This window comes from Ambystoma mexicanum, chromosome 9, assembly GCF_040938575.1.
Source record: "Ambystoma mexicanum isolate Mex_15411 chromosome 9, UKY_AmexF1_1, whole genome shotgun sequence".
NCBI classification, from domain to species: domain Eukaryota; kingdom Metazoa; phylum Chordata; class Amphibia; order Caudata; family Ambystomatidae; genus Ambystoma; species Ambystoma mexicanum.
Window position 1 is genome coordinate 907,986,101 of NC_090931.1, and position 21,155 is coordinate 908,007,255.

Sequence of the window (21,155 nt, forward strand, 5' to 3'; positions counted from 1 at the left end):
TGAAGGTAAGCAGCAAAGGGTTGGCAGTACATGCAGAGTGTGGACTGGACTTGAGACGCTTGACAATTCCTACTCAGCCAATTCCTACTCAGCCAATCTGCTGATGGAGGCCCGCGAGGCTGGAGATGAAGTTTTTAGTAGGGTAGTGCATGAAGTGAGGACTTGCCATGCTAAAATTGATGATTTGGAGTTGTTTTACCACGACAGAAAAGTTTGCCATGGAAATAACCGAATGAGAAATGTTATTCAGTCATCCAAGGTAAAACAACCCTAAATCATATCAAAAATAATTTGTGAATAACTGACCTACAACAACATTCACATGCCCGAATTCTGCATAGCTGGCTCTCCATAACTTTCTGGGTTTATCCACGTGACAGCTTTAAGGATCTTTACTTTGCTCATCGGTTTGAATAGACTAAGTTGAATCGGTGGCTGCAACTGGTCCGGCGACTAGCGCTTTTATAACTGGGATTAGTGTAAAGCTCTGCAAGAATTCAAGCTTGTCCCCTTTCTGCTTCCTCTTTGTAGCCTGGCCGTTTGAAGAAGGTGCAAGGAATTGGCTGGTACTTGGATGAAGCGAACCTTGCACAGATTTCCACCAATTTACTGGACTTTGAGGTCACTGCTCTGCACAGAGTCTACGAGGAGGCCTGCAAGGATGCAAAGGTAACTACCCTCTGTTTCTTCATCAGTGGCGGCTGGTGAGTTTGAAAGCTGGTGGGGCGTAAATTTCCCCTGGGGAATTTTTGAGCAAGCGCAGTGCGCAAGCCTACACCACCGAAGATGGGGGTGGTGGGGTTCTCCCCAAGGGACCTTTTTGAAAAACAGCCTCCAAAATGTGCAATTTACTGTCCAAAAAACCCACCGAAATATGACAAAAAGCATTAGGTTTTACATACTAATGGTGGTACATTATTCTTACGTGTGCAAGTGTGATGGTGTATTTTACTGCAGCTTGTATTGAGAATAGCTGGTACTATGGTGTATGCATAAAGACATTCATCATATAGTCAGTAATGATGGAAACCTATGTTTGTCATGCTGTTACTGGCATTCATATGCGTTCATCCTCTTACTAAGGTGGGATTTTAGGCATTTTCTGAAGGGGGAGAAACTAAGCTAAATTATTTTTTTTTGTTTTTAACCACTTCATGCAACATTTGTCCTACCTCCAATGGCTGCCTACCTCGCTGAGTTGCCATTGCTTCAGCTGCTTCACAAATAGCACATACATATTGCATGGAGAAAAATGCAACAGAAATAGTTTACTAAGTTTATTAGTTTCAGTACTTTATCAACCATAACATCATAATCTGATCAACAATTAAACAAACTTCACATTTCTCACTGTTTTGTCAAATAGATCACTGCAACCTTACACACAATCCTAACATTTAAGGCTATTGAAACAAAGAATTCAAGGTAACCCAGAAAATAACTGCAAATAGCTTGTAACAGAACATTCACCGGTCAATCATGTTGAAAGTTGGTACACATTGTGCACGTCTATTTTTGAGAGGCACAGTTCTCATAGTCCGTGTATTGAAGTTGGGGATCTCTTGAATTAGTTATTTTTCCATGGACAGCATGGCCAAAGCATTCAGACGATCCTCAGTCATTGTGTTTCTCAAGAATGTTTTAACTCGCTTCAAGGTGGAGAAACAGCGCTCAGACTCAGCTGTTGTCATGGGTGTTAATCAGACTTTTTAATAACTGCATTGTCTCACAAAAAAGCTTCTTCGAGATTGTTTTCAATTAACAATTTAAAAAAAGAAATTGCCCCAATTGCACTACAGAATTCCGGTCTCTCATAAACAATTGAAAGCCCAGTGCGCAGTCTTTCCTTGTTTAACATGGGGTACGCTTGGACAGTTGCAGTAAGTGCATCATTGGGAAAAGACTGTCCATGTGTTTTGAAATACGTCACTCTGCAACAATTTGGGCCCCCTCCAAGTGTTTAGTGAATACAAAGCGTTCTTGGGCTTGTGTAACTATATCACATACTACTTTTGCGAAACGATTCAAAGTGGTCATATTTATATTGCGACTTGCAAAAGTTGCCTCTGATGGAACTTTAGCTTCCAAATTGTCAGTGCTTTCACATACTCTGCCAATGCACCTGATATAAAAGTTGCAGTAGCTTTCTGCACATACAGGATTAATGTCTTGCTTCTGAAGCTGGTTGTTTAGAATGTCAACATGGGGCATTATGTCATTGAACAAAAAACTCCTCTTTCAGAGTTTCGAATGAATCACCGGGCCTCGGGCACAGTAACCCCCTCAACATCATCCAGTTTTTCAATGATCTCAAAGCATCTACGGAGTGCTTCCCTATGCTGATATATGGCTTCAACTACCCAAATATGGTAGCTCCAGCGAGTGCGAGATGGTCTTGGAAGTCTTTTATCTGATACCTCATCTATAACTTTGGTTCTTTTTGGAGATTGAGGAAAAAGAATTTACATCAGCCAGAGATATCAGTAAAGAAAATTCAAGCTTCTGAGATTTTGGAAACAACTTGTTCCATGATGAGGTTAAGCTGGTGTGCATGGCAATGTACATAATGGGCATTTGGATACACTTCAGCTACTTTCTTTTGGCCTCCACCTGACACCCCCCTCATTACACTTGCACCATCATATGTTTGCGCAATTAATGTTATTTTTGTGGCAATCTTCAGGGAATACTTTGTCCAATTTTTCCATCATGGCAGTAGCAATGGTTTACTGACTAGAGTGTTTTAGGTGAGTAAATCCATAAAACCTTTCAGCAATTCTGTATCGTTCATCAATGTAGCGATAGACTAGCACAGACTGAGTCTTAGTGGAAACATCGGTTTTATCGTCTGCCTGAATAGCCACATAATCTGTGACCTTTGATTGCTCTATAATGATCTCTCTGGTGACTGTGAGCATGCAGTCCAGCAGCTCATTCTGAATTGTTTTTGAAGTGCCCTTGAATACTGTTGCATTCTTTAAATGCTGCTCCATTGCACAGTCTATGCTGGATACAAAATCCACTAGGCCTCTAAATACACCAGGATTCAAAGAATCTTCCGTTTCATCATGGCCATGTAAAGCCAATTCAAACGCACTGCAAAAAGGCACACAGTGGATTTAACTTTGACAAGATGTATCAGTTTTTATCCACATCCACATCCTCATTCTGCTTCATCACGCTCTGGTGATAGGCATCATCCAACTGTGTTGCAATGTTTACACTTCCCAACATGCGCAGCTGTAATATATTCTCAATCTAAGATTTGCACGATTCATGTCTCTTGCTTTTTTCTGACATGTTTTTAAGTCGTTGACTCATGTTTTCGTCCAGGCCGTTTCACCTCCAAACAGCAGGCAGGGGAAGCAGAACAAAGATTGCTTAGCAACGCTACCAGTGAGCCATGTCGTCTTTTCATACCAAACCATGGAAAATGTGTGTGTGTGTGTGTGTAGGCCTTTCCCCTATGTTTAGCAGACTGTTCAATTTTTAAATCTGGCCGATCAGGCCCTAGTCGTTTGACCTCCAGTTTTTCATTGTGTGCGAGTCCGGGAGCAATTGATCCACCAAATTCATTTTCAGCAAGAGTGACACCTGTAAATAAGCAAAATATTATGTACATATTTATATGGCATCATGTAGCAATTGTTCAAAGGTATGCTCTTTCATAACACAGGTTAAATTTGTCGGTACTAGGCACAGATAACATCTGCAATAAAATATCCAACTCAGCTGTACTTGTCATTGACCAGTACAGCTCAGTTGGGTCTAATTGTAGATGTTATCTGCAGGAGTGAACATACATGCCCATTAGCAACTGTGACCCTAGGCAGTAGTTGAGCATTTGTGCTTATGGGAGAAATGAGGCAAGTTTGTTCTGTTCTAAAAATCCTTTTTACAATGTGGGGAGAAATGCACTTTGATTTTTCTAACTGCATCGCCCCGCCCCTCCCAAGTACTGGGAGTAATGGGAAAGAAAGAAGGCATTCTGTGGTGTCAAATGTTTATTCGAATTATGTTTTATGAGTTTCCGTTTTTGCATGCTACCCTCTCACCTAGCCATAGATACCATTCTTTAGTCTGTACTGTTCATCTGATTTCCCCACCACTTACAAACATGGGATTCTTTTTAAAAAAACATTTTTAAAGCTGAGCACCCAACCCTACATAAGACTCGTGGTAGCTCACCTGGCTTGTCGTTCTGGATTCTGGTCACTGCAATTAACTATCTGGAAGGTGCACTATGCAGGTTGAAGCCCGATGTTTTTGATTCTGCAATTAACCTGGACTGGTTGGATTTGTTCATGAAAGGTGTTTTGGATGGTCTGTAAAGAGAAATCGAGAGACTGATCTGAGAAAGAGCAACATAGGCTGAGAGCAGTATGAGAATGGTTTCAGACGTTAAGGAAAGTTAACTTTGTCACATTGGGCAAACAATACATATTGTGTTCTATGTACATCCCGTGTTTGACATAATGCACACACATATCATTAAATAATGTGACATGTAGTCACAATATGCATTCTTTTGTCTCCAAATTGTAATTAAAGTGATTGCAAATAAGTCAACTACTCTGTCCACTCCATGCCCTCTAAACAAACACTGTCACATACAGGCAGGCAAATGCACATAAACTGTGTTGGTGAAAGTTTGGTGAAAGTAGTGCAAGCATCAGTCACACAGAAGAAACAGAAAACACAGCACATACCACATACGTCTGTGATATAAGCATCGATCACATACAGGAGGGCTGTGGGTATCATTGCAGGTTTGTTGGTATCTTGGCAGTAAATCCACCAAGATACCACCCAGCTGATTTACAGCCGGATTAAGTGGTGGTAGGTGGTGTAAGTCCCCATTTATTGGAGGCCACAGACCACTAGTGAGAATCTTCACATAGACCCTAGACAATGAGTCTACATATCCTGTTCACCTGCTCCAACTCTCACCCCGAAGGAACACATTGATAAGATTCCAACAATGTGAAAGACAAGGAGTAGAGCTCAAATGGCAGCCAATGTGGTGGTCCAACATGCCAGGCATATCCCAATGAACACATATACACTAAAGCAGAACACTCCGCCCGCTTTGGAATGGTTACCCTGCTTGAAAAAGCTATGAGAGCTTAGACATAGCAACATAACTTCACGTGACAGGATGTGATTTAACATGACCAAAGAACCTAATATAACAAACGAACATAGCAGAACATGACATCAAATAGATAACCTAATATATCCTAGCATGCCAAACCTAACCTAATCTAGGACAGCATTGGTCTAATAAACAAAACATAAGGTAACCTGGTATAACCACCTTGCAGCAGGTCAAGCCAGATCAGCATCAAACATTACACAATGTTACATACACAGTATAAGAGAACAACACAGTTGGCAAGTGTGTCCCAATTGACATATTTGAATGTGTGCTTGGAGAGGAAGCTGGTGACTCCAGGGAGAAGATCATGGCATGGGGCCGAATTGAGAAAATTAACACCCACCCACCCCATAGTGTAATTATCTTGACAGGTTTTCAAAACAAAAGGGCTGATTAGGATAATGTCTATATTTAAAAGAATGGAAAAAACATATACTTTATGCAAAACATATTGTTTGGAATGAATGACATCAATGTACGTTTTATATATGTATATTAAAAGCAAAAACAAACTTGCACCCTACAAAGTAAACCATGCTTTAGGCACAAATCCTGCTACAGAGATTCAAACTGCCACTAAAATTTTTGCGCAGCCATTTCAACCATCCAAAGGCCAATAGAGGCAGGCAACTGCAGCCTGGAAATCATTAGACAGCCACATAGCTACCAAGTGGCCCCACCTCATGGCTGTTTATATTGCACACTGGGACTTGTGACTTCACGTATCCCATTGAAAATATTAACCTTCAAGTTCTCCCTCCCCGGTTCTCTCCACCGTCACGGCTTCTCTCTTCCTACTCCCTTCTTGGTTCTCTCTTCCTTCGTCACTCTTCACCAGTTCTGCACTGCTTTGGGGTCTGTGTTAAATTACCATATTGCGACTTTACCCCTGAACTGGGACTCCAATACACATCTCTGATAATGCCACATTAAACTAATAATGGTGTAATGTGCTGCATTCTTCCTATGCTAGTGGCCTTATTTTCAATTAAATGGCGAAAAGATTCAATTACATTGAGCAATCTACTCAGTCAGCAGTTCCTTTTGTCATGGGGAACTCTAATGTGGTACAAACGTGGGAGGTAACTAGGTTATGGAATAAAGTGGTACTGTGGCAGTTGGTTGTGGGCGGAGGCTAGAGACCGATTGGCTCAAGGGTAGTTGACCGTCTGCTTGTGTTTCAGTGGGATGAGGATTGAATCGATTGGCCCTGCAGCTATTTTACCCCTGATCTGTTTCAATCTTTTTACAGGAGTTGGAGCTGCCAGTCGTCGGCTCCCAGCTGGTGGGTCTTGTTCCCCTGAAAGCCCTGCTCGATTCGGCCGAGTATTATATCCAGAAAGAGAACCTCTTTATTCTTGAGGAAGAACACAAGATCCGACTGGTAAACTGGGAGCTAATCCTTGGAAATGATTTACATTTTCTTTGTTTTTTTTCCTAGAGTTCATTTGAAATTGCAACAGATGATTGGCGGAATGATCAATGTTAATCTCAGTCACTGCTTCAGATCTCCCAGGCCTCTTGCTCTCTGTACAATGTACTACCCAAAGCTATGCTCCAGTGGCTTATGATCAAATGCACATCACATGCCTGACAGCCAGGGAGGTCCCTCTTCCCCCATTTCACCACCTAATCGCGATCCGCTTCATGGAGCTGCCCGTCTCTGCTGCCACATCACCCTCCCGGTACTCTAGGTGTTGATTACATGTCTTGGGCGTTTTTATTTTTATACTTGGTGCTTTAAGTGGCATGCAAACTTGAGCTGAGGATCTTTACAGTGGCGTGGCTGAAAATGGGCGTGCCCTGGCAGTGGGGACACACCTTAATTAGGAGGCAACACTTCCCTGACCTGAATACTGCCCGTTAGGCCATGCCCCTGTTTGGCCACAGCCCCGGCTCGATTTTGCTAAAAGGGCTGTGGCCTAACAGGCGGCATTCATGTCCGGTGAGTGTTGCTGCTTCATTGTGGCGTTGACCCGTCCCCCTCCCTCATTCCCCTCTCCCCGCCAGGCAACCCTTTGCATCGATCATCACCCTCGTGCCTGTAGTGTGAGGGTGGTCCCTGCCTCTCTAGTTAAAGGGGGGGGGCTGCGCCACAAAGGATATACACGAGCACTTCAGGCTTTAAATTAATGCTCTAACTGGTTACCAGTCAAATGGTCGAAAACATTTGGTCGACAGACAATTTGGTCGACACCATTTGGTCGAATGCCAAATGGTTGAATTTTTTTTTTTTTTACCCATTTTTTTTTTCTTTTTTATTTTTTTTCCCCACACGAAAACCCACAAAACACACATATATATAAAAAAAAAAATTCGACCAAATTGCAGTCGACCAGTTTGTTGTCGACCAGTTGACTGGACACCGCTCTAACTTGTAGTTGGCTGTGGTTACCAAGGAACTTTAGGGAGCTCTGTCTCGAGCACAATTTTCTGAGTCTGCCGGGCTCTGCCTGGGCTTGCCCCGGCCTGCCCTGTTGCTACTTCGGTTTTGCCATTCTTGGAGGAAGTCATTTGTTGACTTCTGGTATAGGAAGGGCGCTGGGGAGGGATTGTGAGTAGCCAAAGTTCGGCTGTTGTGGACACTGAAGAAGGGTTGGGAATGGTGGCAGAATGAGGTAGTGGCCTGTTGGCCGAGTGAGTGCTTACTTGTGTAGTCCCTGCAGTGCGTATTAACTGTTTAACTTAGGAGACTGCATTACTGGGATGTTTAACACTGGCTATGTAAGGGATGGAATGTCTGGGTCCCCTTGGACAATTTTGTTAACCCCGCCCAACCCCTTCCCATTTCTGCACCCTGCCAGTCTCACTATACACACCCCACCCCCATTAGGTCCTTTGTTGGAGTTGAAGGTGGGGGCCACAGAGGGAACTGCTAAGGGAAAGCCGAGGAAATAAAAAATAAAAAAAGTGGGCCACACAATGCTTGGTGCTGGTTCAGTTTACACCATCCTCTGATTATTTCAAAGGGGTGAGTGGGCAGAGAAGATGAGCGGAGAAGAAGTGGGAGACGGAAGGGAGACTACTGCATGGTCCTGTGACTGCACGGTTCTGCATGGCCCGATCAGAATGGCTCGTCCTTATACGGCCATGTGATTTGCAAACCCACCCCTCCAGGTTTACCCTATGGGATTTGTTGCATTTGTAATTTGTTGCACTGTTGTATTTGATATATCTTCAATACTATACCCTGTACGTCCTGTTCTCTGTGCCTCTCCGTAACCCTCTGTTTTGTTGCAGGTCATTAGCCGGCTGGGACTGGATTCCCTAGCACCCTTTAACCCCAAAGAGCGGATCATTGAGTAAGATTTTCTTCCCTGTTTGCATTGATGCCCATTTATGTTCTCTGATCTCGCACCCACTCTTTCCAACCATTCCACCAACCACTAAGTCCCAAAAGAGGAGAAAGTGTTGGGATTGGTGCACAGGAATCTAGATCCTTGCTGGCTGCACAAATCCACTGCTCCGTGCGTAGCTAATGGAGGACCGAGGAAGCTGCTGGCTTCACTTGGTATCAGGTAATATTATCCCCATATATATGGTCGCCGTAAATAATATCGCCGGGAAAAAGTCGTGGCGATATTTTTTGGGTGACCATATATACGGGGACAGGGGCAGCGGGGGTGTCCCCCACTCCCCATGAAGAAAAAAGCATGTTCCATGTAATAATGTCCCCACCAAAAACGGCCATTTTTCGGCAATTTTTTTTGCATGGCGATATTTTTGCGGGGACATTATTACATGGAACCCTTCACGTCTAATCTGGCGAGTGATTGGCTGCCTTTCAATAGGAAGAGTAGAGTTTTGCCTTCCGGCCTATTTGACAGTTTAAGTTCAATATGGAGAGGTGTTGGCCCTGTGCCCTTTCATGTCGAAAGAGTTGGTGGTTTACCTTGTAAGTGGCGGTGAAATACTCTGAAACCATCAAGTCGATAGATGACACCATGCAGATAAAGTAACCTGCAACCAAACCTCTATGAACAAACACTGGAACCAAGTGCTGGGTGCAGTGATGTGGTAAGAATTTCATGGCAGGGTGGGCTACAGTGTGTGCACGTGGGCCTACGCTGTCCCAATAAACTAAAGAAAATTGAGACATTTGAGTTTATTTGCACACTTCCAACATAAGGACAATATGAGCTTCTATACCTTATTGTCACAACCGATGTTGCTATGGGCCTATTTTATCGACTGGATTGAAGCCCAGGCAGATGCCGTCAATGCCAACATGTGCAGCCTTCACACAGGTCATGTTAGCCTGATCCAATGGGGTGGTCTCCTGAATGCAGCATCTACTCCCCCCGGCGCTCACCAGTGTTCTGTTTTCTCCCCACCTTCTACAGCACTTCATTTCTTAGCTCCTAGTTTTGCACTGTGTAAATGTCCTGCATGGCGAAAAGTGTATTGTTCTGCAGCACAAGTGATCTGCAGAAGCTATTAAGAGAACCTCCACCTGTTCCTCTTCAATTCTAAAGCCGGTAATACAGAGAAACGACTTGCTGATTTTCTCCAACCGCTTAATTCACACATTTGTTTCCAGAGACATGCTAAAACAGAGCGCTCCAGTTACGCTCTGGAAGTCTCGACACCAAGCATGATTATCTATTCTTAGATAGTGCCACAGGTACTAGAAGGCAATAGGACTATCAAGACTTCGGCATGCCGCGTAAGAGCTAGTGGGATAATTTCACATGCCTGGTCCTTAACACAAGCATTAATTATGCATAAGGTACCTAATCTTTGCAATTGCGCTTTTTACTTTTTAGCACTAAACAAGCACATCTGCACCGACCTCTGGGTCTCCATTTAGGTGTCATATCATGCCTTTTTATGTATTAAAATCTTGGCAATAGGACCATTTCCATGCATAGCATTTACATACCAGTTTAGAGCAGAGGGCAGGTTACTTGACAGAGGGCAGGTTACTTGACAGAAACCAGAAAACCTCTTTTGATGTGTATCTGCCTGGGTAAAATCAGCCCACAGAGGTGTTGTCTTTCCAAATTGTTTGTTGGATCTCTGCAGTTGCACATTTCATATCACTGGTTTGATACCGTTCTATGCTGCACGTGTGAGGTCACCACCATTTTAGGGGTCCTCCTGGGCATGCTCACCTGATAGTAGTGGATGTGTGCTCTGTGCCTTTCTGCGGTGTCTGTACCTGACCGCGTGAGTCTTGGCTTCATGATTTCCATCGAAAGGCAAATATATTTGCGCCGTCTTTCCTATTGGAGCTTCCCATATGTTTTGTTAAATGTTGGGTGTTTACAGTGAAGACGGAGGTCTAGGTGTGGCTCTCTTGACCCATACCCGACTAACAGCCCAAAGACAGAGAAATGACAAGATGCAAATCATTATTAAGCCCTTCATCACCATTGATGATGTATCGCAGATGTGAGAAATGTTACTCTGACGGCCTTTCAAGCCATACCCAACTGACGATATGGAGAAGCTGGAGTCACCAACAATCGGACAGGTCGACTCACTATAACTAGAGGTTAGTGACGTCATCACTGACATCAGTGTAGGTGCACGTAGACATGAAGTACATGGTCATCCACGCATGAAGCTACAGGAACATACAATGGATTGCAGATAGACACGAAACAAATGCTTACGACTCACGCAGGTAGATGAGATTTTATATATATATATATTGCACATATCCTTTGCCAAAGCAGAAAACGCAAGATGCCAAGAATACATGTATCCAGCTTGCACATGCTTAATTGCAAACAAACCATAAGGGCGAAGTTGCAAGTTATAGGTGCACAGAAGCGAATGGGGAAGGGGAGATGGACTTTGAGTACATGGAAGGACTGACCGCCTGATTTCGCTAAGAGCAGGCAGACCGAGCTTCCAGCACAGACATGGTGCACACCCCAGCCAAGGACGAGCAGCAATGGCAGGTTTCCAAGTTCACCAAGGCAACCAGACACCTCCCCGGAGTAGAATCTAACATCCTCATTATTACAAGCCGCAGAGCTCCCTTTCGTGGTCCCTACACACATAACCAGGAGGAACAGGACAATGCCTTTTCATTCACGGTAGATGAGGAAAGCTGTTCCCATTGGACCAGAGGTGAAAAGATAGAAGTGTTGCTTAAAAGCTAACAACTGAATGTACTCTCTCAGGCTTGGGTGATCAGAGATGGCAACATGATAGAACACACAGCATCTCTGTTTGTTCCCATCGCCTTGAAAAAATCCACCTAGCCAGTTAGCTGTCCAGGTTCGCAAGGCTGGGATGACCCATTCTATCCAATCCAGTTAGCTTTCGCGATAAGACATATAATGTTGCAGTAGCCAATAGTTTCTTAACTTTCCTGCAACTTTGTCTTTGTTTTAGATGGAGGTGGTCCTAGGAGGAGCCACCAGATCTGGCAATCCCATGATCATACTAACCCGTATTCATTGCATATATAGTTTCCCTAAGCTGAACAATCCACAACCCTTATAGGTTTTGGGGACGTGACCTGTTTTTGTGACGTCACCCCCCTGGTTCAAACTGTGTGACACACGCTTGGAAGACGCAAGCTCTGGAAACGCTATGCTATTCTAGTTTGATCCCTGTCCTTTTTGTTCGATAATAGACAGTACAATTCTGCCCTATGGTTGAGTCCTCTGTTCTTGCGGTGGGGATTTTGTTGGCCTGAGTATCCTGTTGCTGGTAATGGTAGAGAGCCACTGCCGCTCCTGTAGGATGGTCGCCAAGACCTTACGGCATTAAGCCCACCTCTTCCCGCCGCATGCCTGAAGGGCTGTGCAGTGACCTGCAAGGACCGATACTTGCACGTGGAAAAAGTGAAGAGGATAACGGAAGCCTTCTTGGAGGAAATTCCTTCCTGCTCCCCGTGGGATGCCAAGCAGACCAGATGGCAGAGTGGCAGATTGTGGGAAGAGTCTGTGTCTGAGGGGCTTCAGCAGATCACACAGTGTAATTATAGACTCTTCTATATGGGAGGGAAGGGGGAAAAGGTTCTGCTTAGTGTTACGATTCTGTGGTTTTGTGTTTATGTAAATGTTACCCGCTCTTTGGGCGGTCAGTTTAGGTGGTCAGCATAGTTTACGGATGAAAAAAAGATTATAAAAATGTTACCTATACTCTAGGTGTCACCTTGGTATGTAATAAAAGGCAAAAAAAGCCTGCGAGTTAGGCATATGTATGGTTACCTGTGTATAGGTATTAGCTGGAGAAGCTAGCTTATATCACAGAAGATGGTTTCCTAATTTATCTATTGGAGATATTTTCCCATAGGCATCGGTATGGAAGAGGGACCACATGATTTGAGGATACCCTGTTAGACAGGAAGATGGCAGTGTGTGTTACATCATGTTTTGTTGTGTTTTTTTTAGAGATCAAAGCGGACATGTATAGGGACGTATTAAGGACCTCTTTCTCTAGGCAATTGGTGACATCACCCGTGAGGTTGTTGAATAGGAATTGAGGTGTGCAAAAGATGGTGAATTTCATCAGTCGAACGTTGCTTGAACAGATCAAAAATGTTACGCCATTTGGGCAGCACTTGCAGCACAGGAATAGAATTGTGGGTTGGGACTTAAGGGTGGAAAAAGCATCATGGGCGGTGCATGAAGCGCGCTCTTGTTGAAGGTTGTGAGCCGGAAAGGCTGGTGAAAAGATTCTTTACATTTGTCATGATCAGAAAAAATGTGATTGAAAAGTGGTGTTAATTATGTGGATTTAAAATTGATACGCTACATTGGTTATGTCAATCACGATTTGAGGTCAAGTATTGACGAGTACTAAACATGACAAAATGAGAGATGCACCTATTTCGCATTTGTGAAAGTCCCAGATATCAAGACAAAATACGGAAGTATAGCGCGGAATGGACTTGCGATACCGAGGGCAAATTGGCGAACCCATGGCGCAAAGATGGAAGCTTTTACAAATGTGTGCCGCAACGTATGACCGTGTAGTTACTATAATAGAGCTATGGAAGATATTGAAGGTGAGCTGCCTTTGTCTCCTCCAGAAAGTCAGGGATTTTTATCCCTTGAAGGAATTGAAAGCAGCAGCGGCATGCACCAATCCTATTTTTGCACCTCCAGGGCATAGCAGTGAAGGCATACGTAGTGGCGCAAACAAGCATAAAAAAGTGCAGATAACCGCGGTGAATGCAAGGAGCGCATCGAATTGCTAGAGATACTGAAGGAAAATGACTTGGGGAAGACAGGACATAGCGGAGGTCATGAGGCTATAGTCCTGACAAATCCATGGGTAGGTGGACAGATATTGTTTGAACTGGACGGGAAGACCACAAGTGGCAGGACATAGAGTAGAGGAAGTTCCAAATCTTAAAGATACAGAGAAGGAAGCTAAGGAATGGGTGGAAAGAATGGCAGAAGTACAGAGAAGAGAAGAAGGAATATGATGGGTTGAGAAAAGAGCGAGCAGAAAGGGAAAGGGGAGAGAAAATAAAAGGCAGAAACAGCAGAGAGCAAGAAAGAAGGTTGACGAAGAGCAGGAGAGACGGTTTCAAATGAGAGAGAAAAGGTTGAAAGTCTAGCAACTCATTAAAGACCGCTGACGCCGAGAAGGGGATCAGAGATGTGTGCAGGAAAGAGACGAAAGTAGGGGACGTCTCAAGAAAGGGGTAGACATTAAGATGGATCTGACACGTCTGAATGAAGATGACTGGGAAGGGATACGAAGACTAGGGGAACTGTGTAGGAGAGATGGTTTGGCTGCCCTGCAAATGACTAGGAGTACCACGGGGCCCTCATTGAGGGGAAACACCGTTTTACAGATCGGGCAAAGAGAAAACTGGAGAAACTGATGTTAAGAAGGCTTGGCTTTGAGGATGAAGGAGGAGAGGACAGTGACAATGGCATTGGGACTTTAGGGTCAGATGAAGACCAATGGAAAGTGATGACCATGGAGGGGGGGTGGGCTTCTCGCTGGTGCTCCAGGGACACAAGCCCTGACAGAAACCTAGTATGGAGAGAAGGGGAATGCCTGAGGGATGACTGGAACACCCAAGAGATGGTTCGTACAGTGCAGACAAAAGTACCCCGTATACGCATAGGCTTGGAGCAGTGCCAGGACGGAAACATATGGAGATGACAAGGGCGTTTACTGCCACTAAAGACATAGGAGACGTGACGGAGGGATGGCACTGACAGTTTCCGTTAAAGGGTGGCGGACAACCTAAGTATATGCCATGGCAACAAATGGATAAGGATACTTTAAGATGCAAGCTACCTTTGTTGGCTGCTGGGGCTGGGAAATGGATTTACCAAGTCAGAAGACTGACAACTGGGACGACACTGGCAGTGGGTGACATGAAGAGCCTACTTTCAGCCATTCTTGCGGAGGTAGCTGACGATGTTTGGAAAAGAGCAGGTTACCCCAGTGACAGCACAGAACACGGCGCATAATGGTGCATTCCCGAGTGGCCGTATGGCAAGCTATAAGAGTACAGTATCCAGACACGTCAGACATTAGTGCAATTATGGCACGTAAAATGCGAGAAGATGAAGACCCACTTGAATTCATTCAAGAGTGTTGACGTCTCAAGATGAGGGAACCGTGGGACAGAAGTGGGGTTATTTAACTTGTATTATGCCACAGGCTGCCAGAACAGGGACAGAACCTGCTGAAAAGGTTAGTGAGGATGGAGGTTAAGCCGTGGCCCGAAATCCAACTGACTATTGTGCACTATTGTCGGTTAATAGAAGCGAACATGAGGAGGAAGCATGACGCGAAAGCAGGAACAAGCAAAACTAGTGCAGAAAACATAATTTCAGATGGAAGGGGGGGGGATTCTGACGAGTGGTGAGGAAGTAGTCACCTAGAATATACAGAACTCACCGCAGGCAATGGAAGGAGGTGTCACAGGATGGGGTGACTCAAACCATTGGCAGACGGAACAGAGGGGGGTGCCAACAGACCTTGAGCTGTTCCAATATGGTGTTTAAGTGCTGATGGTGTGGCTTCTAGGGATACAAGGCAGGCTATTGCATATACCAAACGAGTTTCTGTTTAGGCCAGAGATTCTTCTAGATGAGAAGGAAGGACAAGTAATACCAATAGAACTAGAAGGGGTTATAGTAAGACAAGCGACTAGTGTTGCATGGGGACTGACGACACAGGACGGTCATGGAGGACAGTAATCGTAGTAGAAGAGCACAGGCTGACTGAAGTGACAGATCAGGAACTGTTTTGAGACGAGCGTTCAGATCATGAGACAGCGTTTTTCATGAGCATTACACATTGGGTGAGGATACATTACAGGGAAGTTCCACTGAGAACGGTTCTGTTGTGAAAAGCACCTCCACCTTTCTCGAGGAAGATTTGGGGCAAGTACCCAGTATCCTATGCACCAACAGTCCATATGATGTGGGTCTGAAGGAATATGAGCTGTCAAAATAAAGCTCAAGCCAGGGTTGATTTTTACAGAGGGCGAGACAATATCCCATATCATGAGGCAGAGGACAGTATTTGAGATGATTGTCGCGTTAATAAAGCAAGGTATTTTGGTACCTTCTGAGTCAGTGTAACACGTGTATATTCAGTGAAGAAGGCGACAGGGGGATCATGTCATTTTATTCAGGATTTGCGTCCCTTAAATTGAGGCAGAATTTCCGCTAGTTCCCAATCCAGCGACAATACTGTAGTATCCCACCGGAAGCCACCCATTTCTCAATGATGGATTTAAAGAATGCCTTCTTCTCTGTAGCACTTCATGAAGAGTCCCAGGACTTGACCTACTTTCTACATAGAAACCTGAAGTGGAAACACACGAGATTACCACAGTGGTACTGTGAGTCACCCTCTTTAATAGGGTCTTTCAAATGGGCCATGGCAACATAAATGGAGTACCGTCATTCGGTATGTTGATGACATTTTGATTTGCAGGAAGTCTGAAGGGCAGTGTCGAAATTACTTTTTATACTTGTTGACCATACTAGCAGAAAAGGGTTAGAAGGTAGACCAGGTGAAATTACAATATTGCCAGGAGGAGGTGTTGTACATAGGACTGCTGATCTCGCAGGAAGGCCAAAGGGTAATTCAAGAAAGGGCGGAGGCGATCTTCAGGATGCTGCAGCCAAATAGTGAGAGATGAAACCATTTTTAGGCCTTGGTAATTACTGCAGAGCCTGGTATTTGATTACAGCATGTACACGAGACCCCTATTAAGTGTGCTCTGTGAGGCAAACAGAGGGGACAGTAATTTGTTATGGACACACAAAATGACAGGCATTTGAGAAGCTGAAGAAGGCCATATGCACAGCTCCAGTGTTTGGGATTCCTGGCTACCATGAAGAATTCGATTTGTTCTCCCATAAGAGTAGTGATATCTGCAGTACTCACGCAGAAGACAACCATAGGACACAAATCAGTTGCTTAGTGGACCATTAGACCCAGTAATGAGGGGACATCATCCATGTGAACAAGCATTGGCTGGTGCTGCATTCGTAGGAGAGAAATCGGAGCATCACAATGGGGTGCAGCACCATGTTTTAGGTGGAACATGCCCTTTCTGCGATCCTCAAACACAAGAGCACGTTGACTACTCTGGGAGCATCTGGATACAAGGTAATTATCTTGAATCCAGCAATAAAGGTAGAAAAGTGCAGAATCATAAACCCAGCGACATTTCTAACTGAACCAGTGGATGAGGCAGACTATGTGCATGACCTATATGGAACAATATGATGACATTCCCAAAGTGGCAGAGAATGCCCTTGAAGGGGGAGAAGTATTTTATATTGACTCGTCCTCGGCGATGGTGGTGGGGGAGGAGACGTATTGGGTCAGCAGTGGTGAAAATGAAATCGGACTGGACGCCTGAAGAAGTAGCAAGCGTGAGATTTCTGTTAGTTTCTTAAAGCAAGCGTCAGAATTAGTGGCTCTCATAATGACATTGGAAGCATGCAGGGATCAGGGAGTCGGAGTATATTCCAATTCAGCCTATGTGATGTCTACAGTACATGCTGCACTGCCAAACTGGCAGAGGAGGTTCTGACGTGCTGACAGCACACCAGAGCAGCATGCGCCCCTATTGGGCAGGCTTATAGAAGCCCTAAAACTCCCAGAAGCCATAGCGGTCGTGAAGTGCCAAGCACATATGAAGGGGGAGAACTTGGTATCCTGTGGCAACGAAGATGCAGAAGCAAAACGTGCAGCATATTTTACAGAAATAAATGAATTTGATACTCCATCAAACATGTGTAGCCACATGTGAAACATGCTCCTGAAGGAAGGATATTGTGCATTACCAGCCACGCAAATAATGTAGTTAAAGGGAAAACACTGGTGGAAGAAAAGGAGCTACGGGTGAAGGGGGGATGTTCCATATCCCCCACGGATGCCTTGTGGCTACAGGAAAGCACAGGCAAGCTAGTGATCCCAGTAGCACTATTGCAGATTGCTTTCATGCAACTGCATCATCCTACACTTCTAGGTAGGGATGTACTTGCCATACACTTTGGGGAAGAGTGGTTCTGTCCAACTATGGCAGAGCATATAGCTGCATTTATGGAAAAATGTATTGTTTGCAAGAAATGTAATGCGGGCCATACTTTACAAGTAGTGTAAGGCACAATACCCTGCCCAATCGTGCCTTTCCAAACCCTCCATGTAGATTATGTTGACATCCAAGCATGTCAAGGCTACCGCTTTATGATGGTGGTTGTATGTCCATTTTCCTGGTGGATCGAAGCCAGTCCCTGTTCACACCCTGATGCTCTCAGAGCTGCAAAATTCCATGTTAAAGAGGTATTCCCACAGTGGGGTGTGTGAGGTCCTGCTGTCTGACAATGGACCTCACCTTGTGAATGAGATCTTTGAGCATATCACGGCTCTCCTAGGGATCGGGCACAAGTTCTCCTGTGCTTATCTCCCACAAGCAAATAGAATATGCGAGCACCTAAATGGCCTGCTGAAGGAGAAAATGGCTAAAATAAAAGCCACATTGAAAAAGGAGTTGGCTCCATTGTCTGCTCCTAGCCCTGTTCGCATTGAGCAAGCAGCCTGCATCTGACCACCACCACTTAACCCCTCATGAGGTGGTGACAGAGCGATGCATGCGTCCCCCTCCACCCCCACTTGGTCCTCGCACTAGACAACTGACAAGACACCTGAAATTCTGCTGCTGTTCTTGGAGATGAAATACAGGAGTGTATTGCTTCGAGGATGTCTAGTGCTGCTTTTATCTCGTCGGCTCCAGTACTGGTGGGAGAGGTCAAAGAGTGAGAAAGACAACATCCCAGAAATGAATCAAGAACTTTAAAACCACCACTATTTTACCCTGGGGATACAGTTCTTTTGCAGAATTTTGTTAGTTCTTAGTTCAAGCTAAGGTTCGAGGGACACTATTTTTTTTTTTTATTATTTTTTTTTTTCTTTTATCGAGCCAGCCACTGACCGTAAGGTTAAGCAGAGTGGCAAGAAAGCCTGGAACAATATTGAAGGTGAGACCTACTCCCACTAGAGCTAAAACAATTTGATGCAAGAAGAAGAGCCAGACAATGGAGAAACTCCACAACAAATACTCATTCCTTCTAAGGTTAGAATTAGGAAGGACCAAGCACACAATTCGATTAGGCACATCATCTTTTCCTTACACTAGGTATTCATCATGAAAGTAAAGGACTTTTTCAAATATTTTATTCCATACCTGCACACAACCTTTCAGGAGCACTTTATTTGTTTTGTAATTGAATCGGAAACTGAATGGATGATCCCAACTCGATTGTTCCTTCATGCTTTTCTGCTTTATGTGGCACAACCCCAGCCCCAATTGACCCAGGGAGACACATTGATTATAATCCTGCTCATTAATTCTTGATTCCAGTTAGTTTGGGAGCCTTTGTTCTATGCAGCGCTATCCCAGTAAGAGCTTAACCTAACCCACTAAACTATAATCATAGGCTTTTTGGGTGAGTCTTACAGATTTTTGGAGCAATGCTAGAGGATACTCGGTACTACAAAATGGCAACTGTAATTCAAACTGTTGTATTGATGTTTTGTGCCTTCTGTTGTCTCTACCTCTTTACACTCCTTGCATTACGAAGAATTTTATTTTCGCAAGCACATGCCTTGACCCCTACTAATGCGACCCCTAACTGCCATTACGGAAGCCATATCTGGATAGATGACAAGCGCTGCCAGACAGTTAAAGACTCAAATGCAGTGCAGATGGACACTTCGACCAGGTAACTGATTCGGCCCAGTTTTCCAAGGTAGGGACATGACCATGGTAGGTAAAGAAACCATGAAGGAGAGCTGTCATGTGCTCTCATCCCCTATGCCATGAGTACATCCAGGACATTCACAGCAACTACAGTTCCAAACACTGAAACCCAATGCCTCATGCATTTGTCGCTCTGCAACACCAGAGGCCAATTTCAAGGGAGATGGGCCACATTAAGGATGTCACAGAAAGCGTTCCCGTACAAAGATAGTTATATCAAGACTTGAAACATGATGGGTGACTAGTGGAGTACAGACACAACAGTAGACTATATATCTGATGCTCCACACAAGGAGAAGCAAAGATAGTGACACAGAAGAAATATCAGTGCCCTTAGACAGGACAAAGGGAGATGGGAGGAATGTCAGGATGCTGGGAAAGACCACAGCTGCTAGTGTATGGGCAAATTAACACAGCAGAAGAATGGAAAGAAGGAGTGGTTGAGAGCAAAGCACATGCGCTCCTAACAGTTCCAGTAGAGATCATGCAAAAGGTAAATAACTGCCTCAAGGAATGGAAAGCAAGTGCAAATTTGCTCACTCACATGGGTAGAAAATTAAGCGGGTCCCATTACGATTCTACCACTTGAGGGCGCTTCATTGTGTTTCCAGAATGATGGTCCAATAAAGGTTGGAGAGAATACAGGATGCAAGTAAACTTCGAAGATACCAGGCATGAAGGTTGGCACCACAGTGCTCATGGATGACTAATGGGCCTGCGGGTTGAAGGCATACATGCAGTTGCCACCTTATTGGGGATGGAAATGTTCTCTTGTACAGCTGAACACACCAGCATTAGTAGTGTCCCGGAAAGACATAAAAGTAGATGGATTTCCCAAGATGGATGCTCAAAGAAAGAAGGGATTTGTAGAGCTGGCAAGAGTGAAGAGAGGGAAGTATTGTATCTAATTGATGCAATACCACAAGAACAGAGGCTGTTCAGCCGGACTGAGATGTTCGCGGTTCAAGCAAATGTGAATACCAAATGGCTCCAGATCACGCTTTGGGAGCTGATGCAGATGACAAGTTTGACCATTAAAGGGTTCAATGCCATCAAGGAAGAGTTGAGAGCAGTCAGGTTAATGGCCCTCCAGAACCGATATGTTCTAAACCTAACAGCCATAGAATGAAGCCTTTGCGCCAAAATTGGACCTTCTTGCTGTACATTTACCTGCCCACGATGAAGAGAATGGGACCCTAACAAAGGCCATTACCCAACTATCGGAGCAACATGCTAAAATGAAAGCTGAGACGAACGCCATAGGGAAGGACGACAATGGATGTCCTATATCATCTCTTGGATACCGTCATGAATTGCCTGAAGGTACTGGTAGCAGCCTTGGTACTAGTGCCAGCCTTCTGTGTCATCAGAGTAGCAATATCACAATACAGGAATACCACTGAAAAGACTACTGGGATGAAAATACTACTAGACTTGGAGACCGAAGAGAGACAGACTTGTAATGCTCTGAAATCATTGTTGATGCAGTGTCCTCTAATGTGAACAGCTAGCTAGTTTTAGAAATTCACTGTCCCCAATTATGTCTGTTTGGGACAGAATGTGGGTAGCACTTCTTGAGAGCCTTGAGGATGCAGTTATGGTCCTCAATGACTACACCTCAAATATCCTTAGGGGGGGGCAGGGCAATATTGTGGGAGGCACATCTGATAGTTGCTGGACCATACCTGTCCCTATGGGCGGCACCCCTCTCAGGATAAAAATGGAGTTCTAACTCAATGGCAACAAACATTGTGGGTACACAATACTTTCCCCTTC

At 44.5% G+C, this 21,155-nt stretch overlaps 1 protein-coding gene across 2 annotated transcripts in view; it reads left to right on the forward strand.

Annotated features, from left to right (window-relative positions):
* Positions 1 to 21,155, forward strand: part of FTCD (formimidoyltransferase cyclodeaminase) — a 212,007-nt gene that overhangs the window by 127,085 nt on the left and 63,767 nt on the right. For both annotated transcript variants that reach the window (XM_069616046.1, XM_069616045.1), the window contains exons 6-8: positions 532 to 669; positions 6,411 to 6,542; positions 8,399 to 8,460. In XM_069616046.1, the coding sequence (XP_069472147.1) occupies positions 532 to 669; positions 6,411 to 6,542; positions 8,399 to 8,460 (332 nt within the window). The remainder of the gene's footprint in view (positions 1 to 531; positions 670 to 6,410; positions 6,543 to 8,398; positions 8,461 to 21,155) is intronic.